General features: G+C 40.2%; 1 protein-coding gene across 4 annotated transcripts in view; it reads right to left on the bottom strand.

Annotated features, from left to right (window-relative positions):
- The window catches only part of MAP7D3 (MAP7 domain containing 3), a 30,973-nt gene extending 19,140 nt beyond the window's left edge, over positions 1-11,833 (bottom strand). For all 4 annotated transcript variants that reach the window (XR_005214588.1, XM_037821834.1, XM_037821833.1 and 1 more), the window contains exons 1-5: positions 11,713-11,833; positions 5,641-5,739; positions 5,464-5,547; positions 3,786-3,949; positions 691-805 (exon numbers count right to left, since the gene is read on the bottom strand). Coding sequence is in view for 3 of the 4 variants with exons in the window: in XM_037821834.1 (XP_037677762.1) it covers positions 691-805; positions 3,786-3,949; positions 5,464-5,547; positions 5,641-5,739; positions 11,713-11,773 (523 nt within the window). In the remaining variant the exon portion in view is untranslated. The remainder of the gene's footprint in view (positions 1-690; positions 806-3,785; positions 3,950-5,463; positions 5,548-5,640; positions 5,740-11,712) is intronic.
- Positions 11,834-13,323: the final 1,490 nt, after the last annotated feature.

Consider the following 13,323-nt stretch of genomic DNA (forward strand, 5'->3'; position numbering starts at 1 on the left):
GAGCTTGCTACAGCCAAGAGGGACACTTTGAAGAATGCACTGGAATGGAGAGAGGAGCTTCAGCTTACAGAGAGACATTTTGGAGATGGCCTTTGAAAGCAGACTTTTGCTCCGGAGAAGCTAAGAGAAGACAAATGCCCCAAGAGCAACTAAGAGTGACATTTTTGAGGCGCTGAAGCCTAGAGAGGAACGTCCTGGGAGAAAGCCATTTTGAAACCAGAACTTTGGAGCAGACACCAGTCTCATGCCTTCCCAGCTAACAGTGGTTTTCCAGATGTGACTGGCCATCCACCAGTGAAGGTACCGATTGTTGACGCGTTACCTTGGATACTTTATGGCCTTAAGACTGTAACTGTGTAACCAAATAAACCCCCTTTAGAAAAGCCAATCCATCTTTGGTGTTTTGCATTCCAGTAGCATTAGCAAACTAGAACAATACTGATTACAAGTTTAAATAAGATTTTTGATATACTGAGTTAAATAAAATATATCATTAAAACTGATTTCTCCTGTTTCCTTTGCAATCTCACATGACACAAACTTAAATATAAGTTTACTAGGCCCTCCCCAAAGACAACATAGCAGCATACTTGTTTAGGCTACAGTTTAAGACCTTGCAGTAAATGCAACCTTACACTAACAGCCAATATTTAAATATGAACAATGAAGTTTAACTGTTATATAAATTACCAGATTTGTTCTCAGAATTCAATGTGGCAGAGCCTTCCCATGACCACCTTTTTTGACGATGATCAACACGGTTGCTCCGTTCCAAAGTACGGTAAAGTACGGCTTTGAATCGCTCCTATGTTAAAAAAAAAAGTCAACATATTTTTACATATTACATTGGTTACTATAATTTTGATCTATGGTTTATAAAACAACCCCAGCACCAACTTTTGCTTTTTTGTATCAGGTAAAAGTTCACAAATAATTGGAGACATGTCTCAGGTATCAATATCAGCGCTTCACCTGAATGTTTTTAATTTTATGGACCCAGAATCCAGAACTGATCATATTTCCCTTTTTGCTTATATCATCAGGAAATCTAGAGCCGAATCTGTAGCCTATTTTAGCGACTGTACAAAGACTGTGTATGCTAACCGTTTCTTATGCTTATTATTTCCTAAGCTTGATTTTCCACTCTCCTCGATTCCCTCAACCATTTGTCTTATCATCTGGTGCAGTATGTATTTTTTTTTTAAGCCACCTTAAATTCTTTGTAGAATAAAGCAGGAAAAAAAATCAACCAATACACATATAAGCAAAATGAAACCTATGCCAGCCATCTGTTATAGCCACATTTGTATCATCTCTAATTCTGGTGTTAACTGATAAAAAAAAAAAGTTAAAAAAATAGCTGACGTGCTTGCCTTGACCTCAACTTCAATTTAAAATGGTCAGGACAGCAGCTCTACAGACATAAACGTGACACTGTGGCAAAACAACTCTGCTTCCAGAAATGAGTTGCCCAGTTTTCTTTTCTCAGATATTTCTCATCCCTGTGCCATAACATAACCACAGACTATACTCAGGACAAGCAAATCAACTTCAAGGTCAGGAGATTTTCTATTCTTCCCCATAACATCACCATCCTTACAAGGTCCCCACTGTTTCTCTGAGGGCAAAAACATACTAGGAAAACTGAAGAATAATCCATTTCCTCTGAGGAGAAAAGCAACTATAATTCTTAAAATAAGATTTACTTAAACTGTGAAACTATGATAAAGACTAAAACCAGAGATTAATCTTGTATTGTTAATACATTTCTGATTCCTAAGAATTCTATCCCACTGCTTCCAACTGCACTGCTCCTCTGTGTTCTTTCAGGTTCCTTCTTGCATGCTTGGCTGCCTGTGGCTCATACATACACTCTCTGATGTCCACGCTCACCCCTCCTCAGTACCACCGAATTTGGTTTTGTCCATAGTATTCTCTCTTCTCTTTGTATAGCCTACTTACTTAGAGTGTCCATTTTTCCTGTTTCTCTCTGGGATGCCCCCATGCTAGCTCTGTGGTTGACTTTCTTTTGCCTTTTTGCTTCACATTTCTGCCTATTTTTCTGCCATGTCTCTGGCTCCCTTTCTGTCTGTAGTGTTATTATATTGTATTCTCTTCTTTCCTCCATGTTCTCCCTGTCTGGACCCTCTTTCTTTGAGATGGTCTCTTTTTCTCTCAGTCCTTGAGACAGTTCCCTTTTCCTCCAGAGACCCTCCCCCACCCGACACACACAGGTTTCTATTTTACTTTCTTTGATTTTTTTAACAGTCCTTAATTCATATTCTCTCCCAGGCCTTCATTCTCTTTGCCACAGATAATAGGAAGAAGTTTCATGGAGGAAGAGGGAGAGTGATAGAAATTCTGAATGAGGGTCTACCAAATAACAGAACATGAGAAAGAGCATAACCAACAAAGAAAAAGATTCAGAACGACAGAGAAAGAAAGAGGTAGTGAGCCATGAATGAGGAAAAATGGCATGGAACAGTCCTGGAATAAGAAAGAAAGGGAGTGAGGCATGTACAAGAGCAACTGTGTGCACAAGTGAGGAAGAAAAGTAAGCACCACAGAGAAAGGCACAGAGAAATTCGCAGGGAGAAATGAAACCAAGGAGAATCTTAAAATGGTGTAACAGAGAAAAAGAGAGGAAGATGAAAACACACACATACTGAGAAAACAACAGCACAGTCCAAAGATGAAGAGAGAAAAACAAAGGGAAGCTAAGACAAAGAAAGCAGAAGGAAAAGTGAGGGGACAGAGGCAGGAAAAGGCCAGAATTAGAAAACCAGAGACAGACTGACAAAGTCTTATTTAGGGACCGTTGAGAGCCACTAGAATAGACAGCAAGAATGCCAGCAAAAAAGAGAACCGCATCAGAGTGAACATGCCAGATTCGACAGAAAGCGTCAAGCATATTCATACTCAACAGTGGAATGATCTGCGAGAGAAAAAATTGATGTCACAGCAGGAGAATCATATAGAATGAGACAGGTAGTCAGATGCCCAGTATAAACAACAAAGGACAAACTGACTGAAGACGGACAGAAGTGACAGAAAGAGGGCATGACAAAGCCACTGACTCATACCAAAAGAGTGCCAAAGATACTACAAGAGTCCAGAAAGGAAAAGAGTGGCAGAGCCAAAAAACAAACAAACAAACAAAAAACAACAGAGAGAATGAAAGGGGGAGGGAAAGAGAGAGAATGCTGGCAATGAACCAGTAAAGCAGAGGGTCCCAGTTGTGGGGGGAAGGGAATGTGAAGAAAGAACACAAGGGATAGTGAGAGGGATAGAGTATGAGTGCCCATAAGAGAGAGCCAGAGGAAAACGTAAAGGAGAGTAAGTGCTGACTTGTCTGGTGAGTCAAATACAATTAGAGGAGCTGTGACAAATAAGACTGAGACAGTCAAATGGAGGCATACTGGGGAGGGACAGATGGTGGGATCGGCCCATACTTGCTAGGCAATGGGACAACAATGACTGCTTTTTTATAGTAGAGAGCTGCTCAGAACAAACCCCGAGCTATAGGTACCCCACGTGTTATGTCCTGAGGCTTGAAAGGGCTCTGTTCCTGAATCTGCTGGGCTCCTCAACCTAGAATTGGTCTAAATTCCTGGGATCTTATCAGGACAGGGATGAGAGCTTCTAACAGAGAGGAAGAAGGAAGAATTGGGAGGTTCCAATTCCACAGGTTGGACCAGTAAAGGCAGAGGAAGGCTAAGAATCAAATATTCCAGACCCAGGCCAAACAGCATATCAAATGATTAACAGGCCATAAAATGATGTACCCTTTCTTCTTCTAACTTCTGTTTTCTTTTTTCTTCAGCAGATGCCCTCCGTTGTTCATCTCTTTCCTTTTGTTCTCGCAGCTTTCGCTGCTTTTCTTCCATTTGCTTTTCATATTGGAGCTTGGACTTTCTTTCTTTTTCAAGCATCTGCATTTCTTTATTAGCTGAAATATTCCAAATACATTTTCAATATACAGAAGCCAAGAAAATATTTAAGTTTTCCACATTATACACATAGAAGGAAAAAGCTAATATACCTCATTCTCCTTCTTAAAATAACATAAGGTGTGGTAATAACTAAAGATTTATTATATAAATAACAGATGGCCACTAAAGAGCCATTTTCACTGAGTGTTCATTTAACTCCAAAGAACTCAACTGACTTAGATGACGCTCATCTAAAGTTAAATCCCACCAGATTAACATGCTATACATTAAAATAAGAATTTTATAAAAACACATGGCCAGAATATATGTTTTATTTTCTTTCAATAGAAACTTCTTTCAAAGGTTTCATCTATACAGACCGTATTAAGCATAGTAGTTTTACATTAATGGACTTACTTATATACCACATTATAGAATAGCACATTTTCCTACATTCAAGTTTTCCCTCACTAAAGCCTGGAGAGTATCTATGCAGTTGTAAAACACTCCTATAGTGCTACAGGAAGAAACAACTGTTCCATCAAAACAGAGATCATTTATATTCCATTTGGATGAAGCTGAGCAATGATTCTGACAGTGGATTTAGAAGACCAAAGAGGAAAGATACATAGTTGAAAAACATTCTTTCAAGTTGTACAAGGATTATCTTTTCAGATCCTAATTTATATGGAGCTACACTTGATTAAGTAAGCAGAGCAATCAGTAAAAAGACACCAAATTTATATTAAGATTATTAAGCGCTTCATTTTCACTTTTTACAATGATTTTTACTGACATCTCATTCTGCTTGTTTCTATAAATGTTGAAGAATTTTTCGTAGCTTAGTTTTCAGAAAATTAAAGCTTGCAACAAAAACTTCTTTCAAAAATTAAATAATTTAGTCAAATATTTTTATCATCCTTCTTTACCTGATTTAGTATAAGTATTTACTGCAATATAATTTATAATATAATTGCAATCTATTGTGGTGGTTTGGAGCTACGTACCCCAGAAAAACATGTTTTTAAACTTAATTCCTGTGGGTGTGGACCCATTGTAAATAAGATCTATTCAGGATATTACTTCAGTTAAGGTGTGGCCCAACTCAATCAGGATGGGTCTTAATCCAATCATTGGAGTCCTCTATAAGCAGAATGAAATTCAGACAGGGAGCAACCAGAAGCTGGAAGTCAGTGGAACCCAGAAGAAAAGCGAGAGGTCAGGAGAAGCCACCGTGTGCACTGTCTGTGACAGAAAAGCCCAGGACCAAGGATTACCAGCAGCCAGCCCCAGAATGTCAGTCTTCGGGAAGAAAACATCACCTTGATGATGCCTTGATTTGGACTCCCCCTAGCCTCAAAACCGTGAGCCAATAAATTCCCATTGTTTAAGCCAACCTATTGCATGGTATTTGCTTGAGCAGCCAAGGAAAACTAAAACATCTATCAAACAAACAGGTTTGGACTTGGAAACATATAACCTTAACATGAAATTCATTCATTTTGATTTTTTAAAAATGTTTTAAATATACCATCGTGTAGCCGTTTGGATTCTTCTCTACGTTCCTTTGCAAGCCTTTGTTTTATATCATTTTTAAGTACAGATCCATCTATCACTAAAAAAAAGAATATAGTTAGACATTAATAGGGTATCAAGTTTTAAAGATATGACATTCTGACATCTATCTCAAGCAGAATAGAAATTATACCTGGTTTAAATGTCGATCTTATATTTGAAGAATGGGATAAAGTAGAACTAATACCACTCTGATTACGTCTCTCTTCGGCAATTGCGTGAGCTGCAGCAACTAAAATACAGGGAGATAAAGGGAAGAGATCAGGGATTAGAGATTAAGAATACAAACAGTGAATACAGAGGTCGGGAAACCACGGCCACTTGTATCTTTGATGATAAACGATAGGATCGCTGAAGTTATAGTGTCTTCTATAAAGTAAAATGATGACTGATTAATCTGGACTAATGATATACTAAGTACCTATGATATTCAACACTCATTTTACCAAGAACTAAAAGTGTCTACTGTGGATGTGCCAGGGTACTGTGGACATAAAGATAATTAAAATTTTGGTGGCTGTGGCAGCAGGAGCTTGTGGATGAGTAGGAGCTAATGATTATCAGCTTTCAAAAATGCCTCAAACAAGACATTTCACCAAGTACTAGAAAAACTGAGCTTGCAAGGAATTGGAAAAAAATATGTTTCACCATAAATTGGGCGTTTAGAAAATAAACAGTTAGGAATGTATGGATCTGAATCTGGGTACAAAAGCATCAACAGTGAGATCCCTCAGAGACTGGGCACATTATTACGAAGTACATTTATAAACTACCCAGATCAGGGGCTTTCAACCCTGGTTGTACATCAGAACCACCTAAAACTTAAAAAAAATAGCACTGCCTGGGCCCCTCCCACATCTTTACTCTGATGCACAGTGAAGGTGGAGAACTGCTCATCTAGAAGGACTGGCCAATAAGATGACATTATTCTAGTTAGAAAAATAACAAGCAAACAAATATAAATTATACAAAGTGCTAACGACTTGTGTAAAAAGGTGGAAAAGTGGTAAAGGAACTTCAGAACTTCAATAAGGGTTAAGTATAAGATTAGGGAAGTACAATTTGAGGGAAAGTAATAAAAACTAACTATAGGGTGATACAGGTAAGAGTTATTATACGGGATTCCCTGAATTCTTTAACTCCATGTATGGCTGTGTCTACATGGGATCAGACACATGCCCCCCAAATACTGGGCACCTTCAGGAAGTGTATGGGGAATAACACTGAAACCCGTTATATAAAAATCACAGGAAATATGCCCCTTGGATATTGCATACAATTCCGGTTTCTATACATCAAGAAAAATATAACAGTTGGGAGGACAGGCAATTAAAATAATTAAGAGAGTAGAATGAATGGACTCTGATATGTTACTTTGCCACTGAGGAAAGAGAGCCGGGAGTCATTTTACAGTATAACCTTCAAGGTGACCTCATAATTGCTGCCATAGAGATCATTTCAAAAGAAAAGATTTTTTTTTTCTCCAGAGACCTAATAGCTCAGATAATTCATGACCTAGCTAAATTTAAATTTCTCAACTTCCTAATAATTTAACTACTGGCAATTCTGTGGACCACAATCGTCTTCTGAATTTCAGCACTGGCACACTAAGAAAAATTCTTAAATAGGGTCTAGAAATTAATTAAGCCCTCCCAGGTATCCCCCCCCCCACCCCAGCAACCTTTCTACTTAAGCACAGAGAAAATAAAGTACCTTGTAGCATTATTTTTGCACATTCAGTTCTCCTACTTACAAATTTTAATAGTCCATATTTTGAAACAATTCAGCTGACCTTAAAGATAATTTCTTTCAGTATGTACGATTTGACCAGATTCATTAAATAGCTTATTAAACAGAAGTAACATTATAAGTAGCTGTGGTAGGAATAATGAACTGAATCATAGAAAGGTTAATATGGTAATAATACCAAATCTGATTTTTTTAGACCTTTATACCCAAATTACTACTGGCGGGAAATACATTTACAAAAAGGACAGGCTTTAAAAATTATTTAAAATGTCCAGGCAATGGGGGAAAGCCTTTATAGCTGGGCTTGAGTAAATGAACATTTTATTTAATTAACTTCATTGTGAGGGAATTTACTTAACATTCACTTAAAAGGAACAGCAAGGCATGATAAATACACCAGTATTTAGAATATTTATATGTCCATATCTTTCTATAGTTCTTACACTAATGTTAAGCCCCAAATTAAATACCTCCCTTTTGCCTGGAGATTATATAAGGAAATGTGTACAGTTTATGACTAAAATTGGGTTATGAATCTTTATATATGGTTATGTTCCTGGAAAGTGCCACAAGGCACACTGTACATCATTTCACCATGTATGAAGTTCTTTTCATTTGTATAACCTTGTTTAATTCTCACAACAATTCTATAAAGTGGACATTATTCCCTATTCTTTTTTCAGATGAGCAAATTGAAGCTAAGCATAAGTTTCTCAGATCGCATAGGTAGTAAGTGGTGAAGCCAGAACTTGACTCAATTATAGATTAAAAAGTAACTTTACTTTTAAATATTATATTATCAAGAACCAAATTGTATAAAAACCACATTAACGTTTCTATGATTTAGTTCCTTATTCCTATCAGCTACTTCTAAGAACTTCTGTTTAAGATATCAGGAAGAAAGAATTAGGACCTAAATGTATAAAGTTGATGATAAATAAATAAAGTGATCAATAAATCAATTATAAAATAAATGAAAAATATGGTTTTGGCTTAAAAGGTACTTACTATGTACTTTAAAAATATAGCAACGGAAAGATTTTTAAAATAAAGGATTCGCCATTTTTAAAGTTTGCTTAAAAAAATAAAAACACTATTTATGCTGTGGCTAGGAAAGGTCTAAGTTTAGAGAAAATTTGTAAAAGCCATAATAAGAAGAAAACCATTCTCCTATCAGGGGAACAGTGACAAACTCTTTTGGGTGAGGATTCCTTCCTTAATCATTCTGGTTATTTAGGCCAATAAAGGTGTCAGAATGAAACAAACCAAAAACAGTTAAGGGCCACTAGGATGAACCCAGGAGCCAAAATTAAAGAATGCTTTCTAAGCATCAGCAAAAAATATATACTAATAGATTTTTAAAAGTTTTCATTAAAATTTTGAGGCCCTTTTGGGACATAAAGCATTTTAGCTCTTTATTGACTTCAATATAGTGGAAGATTTCTGCTTCTCTCCCTTTCTGCCCCCTTCCCCCAAAACACACACACACATACACACAAACACTAGAGCAAACTAGTTCAAGCAGGGTAATAATCTTCCCAAGGCTGTGCCCAAGAACAATCACCTCAAAGTGCTTTATCTCATGCGATGTCAATGATAAATACTCATCACAATACTTAATTCAGCAATTCTAAATTGCTGGTCACAGCTGTTGCTCTTGAATAAAATTTGTAGCCCCGTCTCTCCATGACCTTTGTTCCCCAAGATGTTTTCTTATGCACTAATAAGAAATATTAGATCACATAAACCAGTATTTTCATTAGGAAGCAAAGGGTATAGGTTACAAAAATGTATTGAAAGTTTTTTATTTATTATAAAATGGCTATGGTTTTGGCAGAGAACACTATACCATGAAATTAATTTTTACAGATTAATAGATGTAGGACTACTCACTGCTATTTGGATAACAGAATAAAAAAGAGCAATTGCCACAAAATCCTATCTTGAGCTCCCACTGGGGGTAGCCCACAAAGTCCCTTCTGGGGAGTAGAGCAGAATAGCTGAGCCTCCCCACAGCTGCTGGCCCTGCCCTGGATCCACCCTGCAAAGCTGAGCAGTTGGGAGTGGTGTGGTCCCAGCAGATCCATTCCACCCATGCCAAGGATCTCTCTTCATGGCAATAGGACAGTCTACACATCATTAAGCCAGGGAGAGAGGAGATAAGTATTAAGAAAAAATTTAATAGGAAACCAAAGTAAGAAATTTGCCACCACGGAATCAGAAAAATAAGGCAGATATTCACCGAGTTTTGCTTAAGACAGTCACAGCCAAAGTCATAGGGCAGAGAGAGACTTCCAGAAGACATCAAGTCCAATTCAAAAATAGCATGTCTTAAAAAAAATGGAAATTAGAGAGAACTTTCTGCCATTTAGAGCTGTTTACAATGGGATAGCTACTTGGAAACATATTATGCTCCCCATTACAGTACACATGCAAGTTATACAAGCTGCCCAGGATTTTATAGATGGGGCGTGAAAATTCTATGATAATCCAGCTCTCAATCTCAGCTGCTTTTTCTGCATTTGTAGAAAATAAAAGAATTCTTTGGAAAAATTTATTCTAAACTCAGAAACCATTTGTGATTTTAGAAAAACCAAGAAGAGAAAGGTGACAGCAGCAAAGTTTCTTATGCTCAACCAGTTGAAATGTTTAAATAAGTTTTTATTTTAAAGCAATTCTGTATAAAAATATAAAACACATGTGTTTTGGTAAAATAAGTTTATTTCTTTGGCATGCCTGCAAGCTTAGCACAGTGCTATGTGCAGAAAACATAACTAAATAAATGTATATGTATACAATGTATGCTATGTAGACACAATTTCTATTGATGATGTTCTCTACTGTGCCTAAATAGGTTATTTGTTCAGGACAGTGTTTGAAGTTTTGCAGCCAGGGACCCAGCAGAAGATGAAATTGGCCTATTAGCAAAAGCATTTTATTGTCTCCTTGTCCCCTTCAGGAAAATGCTGAGCCCAGGAGGGCAGTTCTAGACAAGCTGGTGCTCTGTTAGTCTAACAGTAATGTTTGCAATTCCCAGTATGAAAAGGGTAGCAAGGATGTAAACTAGGTGGGTTAAGCCTTTTTTAGCATGGCTTTCATTTTGGTGTATGAAATAGTGTGATTTCAAGCAACTGTTCCATATGTAATTTTTAAATACTTTCCAACATTCAACATTCAAATGCTTTTAGGGTTATCCAGACCATAGCTCCTTTAACACACTGGGAAAATGCTGGTTAACCACATTAAACCACTGAGCCTTAGGTGTCAATTAGCAATAAAACAACTTTAATTTATTGCAAACTCTCTCTCTAGGTGGACCAGAACCATAAGCTAAAGTGAGAAAAGGAAAACTCTTCTCACTGTAGACACGATGGAAGTGCATTTCTGATATATTCTTTGGGGACTTGATTCAAAGTGTTAAGTAACATATCTCTTATTTCACCCAGATCTAAATTAATTTTTAATTACATAGGAAAAAAACCCTCAGGATTTCAATAAAATCGTTTTATTCAAGCTCATATTAGAGGCAACTAGCCTGAAAACTTGCTAAAAAGCAGTCTCGCAAACTCGCCGGGTGCCAGCTCGCTCAGGTAGTCGAGCGGTCTCCTGGACCAAGTAACACGCTGCCAGATCTTGTCAAGTTAACGGTTTCAGAAGGGGGAAGAACTTTTTGGCAATGGGACCAGTTTAGGAAGAAGCACTCTGAAGTGCTGATTCTCGTTCCGTTCAGCCTAGGGATTGCAAGATGTCCCACGGAAGGTGACATCTTGTCGAAGTCATGTGCTACAGCAGGCAAATCAGGAGGAGCAGCGAGCCAAGTTCATCCCAACTTCCCAGGAAAAAGATCCCGACAACTCATCCATTACTGGCCCTTGCCCAGCAGGGTGCGGGAGATAAGACTTTGGGAGAGGAAGGATTTCAAGAGCAAAAGAGCATTAAACTGCAAACGCCCTGGGCTAAGGAAACTCAAAACTATGCCTGCCAGGAAGGGCTTCCCCTCGCTGCGGGGCGCGGGGGTCTGGGCTGGCGCCCGCACATCCCAGCCAGCGGCGTAGCGGTTCGCGGCGGTTGCGCGTCCGTTCGCCGCTCCCCAACGCCAGAAGGGGCTCGGGACTGTCCGTGGGGCGCCCGGATTCCAGGGTGCACCCTCGAGTACCCCCGCACCCCCCCCCCCCCCGCAGCGCCCGTTAGTTCTCTCGCGCCGCGCCGGCGGAACCGTTTCCCGTCCTGCCCCTGGCCCAGAACGGCTCCCGTGTCCCGTGTCCCCGTCCTCATCACGGGTTCCGGGGGAGGGGGGGTGAGGGGAGGACCATAAGACGCGGGTCGACTCCGGAGAAAAGTTTTCCGGCGACGGTCATGTCGCTCTTACGGCCCCGGGGCCGCGGGAAACCCGCCTCCCGCGAGGGCCCAACACCATCCTTCCCCACCCGTTTCGGGAGCCACCGGCCCCGCTCACCCATCCGTTCCCGCAGCCCCCTCAAGGATGTGCTGCCGCCCGCGCCGGTGCCGTCCGCCATCTTCGGAGCCCAGCTGGGAACCACTAGTGGCGCACGGGCCGCAGTGCGCAGGCTCTGGGGCGGCCGGGCTCTGGCCGCGGCCCCGGCACCCCGGGGCGGGGCTGGACGGAGCTGGGCGGGGCGTGAGCAGCAGCCTGTCCCGGCTGGGGACACCAAACTTCTCCGCGCTTCTCGCCACGCACCGCTCCTTGACCCGCTGCGCAGCGACTGTCTGGTCGCCAGAAACTCCCTCCGACGTTCGGTGTTCTACCCCCAGCCCCACTCTCGGGACCAGCCAATCGTCGCCCTGCTTGACCCTCACTCAGTTTTTCAGCTCATCAAATCTACCTAGCAACGCAGTAACTTTCCTTCCTGCCACCATTTCTTTCCGTTAACGAACACTTACTGAGTGCTTTCTGGATGCACTTGTACAATGAGTTTGCTAGTCTTTGAAACACTGCAGAAAGAAAGGCCCAAGTTGGGGGAGAGGCCCAGTGAGCGGGGTGGGGCTGGGGAGTAGATTGCTGTGAGGTGCTAGGGGCCCAATCCTAAGTAGAGAATTTTCTTAAATTGTTGCAGAATAAATCATGATGCTGTTAGGTCTCATGGTTGAGTGAAGGGTGTTTGTGGGTCTTTAAAGTAAAGGAGGGGACTACTGGGCGTTAATCTCTTCAGATTTGGGAGGCGGCCCTTCGAGGTTGCAAAACGTTTTTCCCAATCCCAAAGGAAAACTTAATTGGCCTGATGAACCTTCAAGGGATAGACATCACTTCACGGGGCACTTGTGTGGACAAGGTGTAGTCACCCCCGTTAGTGTGGTGTAACACACGGTTGTAGGGGCACAATGTATGAATGGGGCCCTAGGCATAGTGCAGGAAACCCCAAAACGGGGCAGGAGATCACATGTAGGGTGAGCACTTTGATAAGCCTACTGCCTCAAAATTGCATGGGACCTATAAGTGGAAGAAAGGAACAATAGCAAACACTGATTCTTTACTATGTGCCAGGCCCTGTTCTAACTGCACTACCTATATTATTAACTTAATCTCCCTGTTACCCTGTGAAAGGTAACATTGTCACTCCCGTTTTTCAGACAAAGAAACTAAGGCAGAGAGAAGTTAATTTGTCCAGAGTCACACACTTAGTAAGTGACAAAGACGGAATTTGAACCCAAAACATTGGACTATAGTATCCAAGCACCTTATGTGATACTGTTTCATGACAAAGTTGGGAAATATATAATTTATATGTGATTAGGATCCAGACAGCATGAAGATGTAAAAATCAGTAAGAAAAAGAACCTCCCCAAAAGTAGGCAAAAGGCAGGAACAGGCCTTTCACAGGAGAGAAGACACAAATGGCCAATAAGCATAAGAAAAAAATGCTCAAACTCTTTAGTAGTCAAGACAATACAAATGAAAGTCACAGTAAGATATCATGTTACACCTACAGATTTAGCAAAAATTAAAGGGTGGACAGTAAATTTTGGTGACGATGTAGATCAATACTAGTGGGGAAAAAACTGTTTGGCATTATAGCATCTGATGCCCTGCTCCGAAGTATATACAGAG

Source organism: Choloepus didactylus, chromosome X, assembly GCF_015220235.1.
Source record: "Choloepus didactylus isolate mChoDid1 chromosome X, mChoDid1.pri, whole genome shotgun sequence".
Taxonomy (NCBI): Eukaryota; Metazoa; Chordata; class Mammalia; order Pilosa; family Megalonychidae; genus Choloepus; species Choloepus didactylus.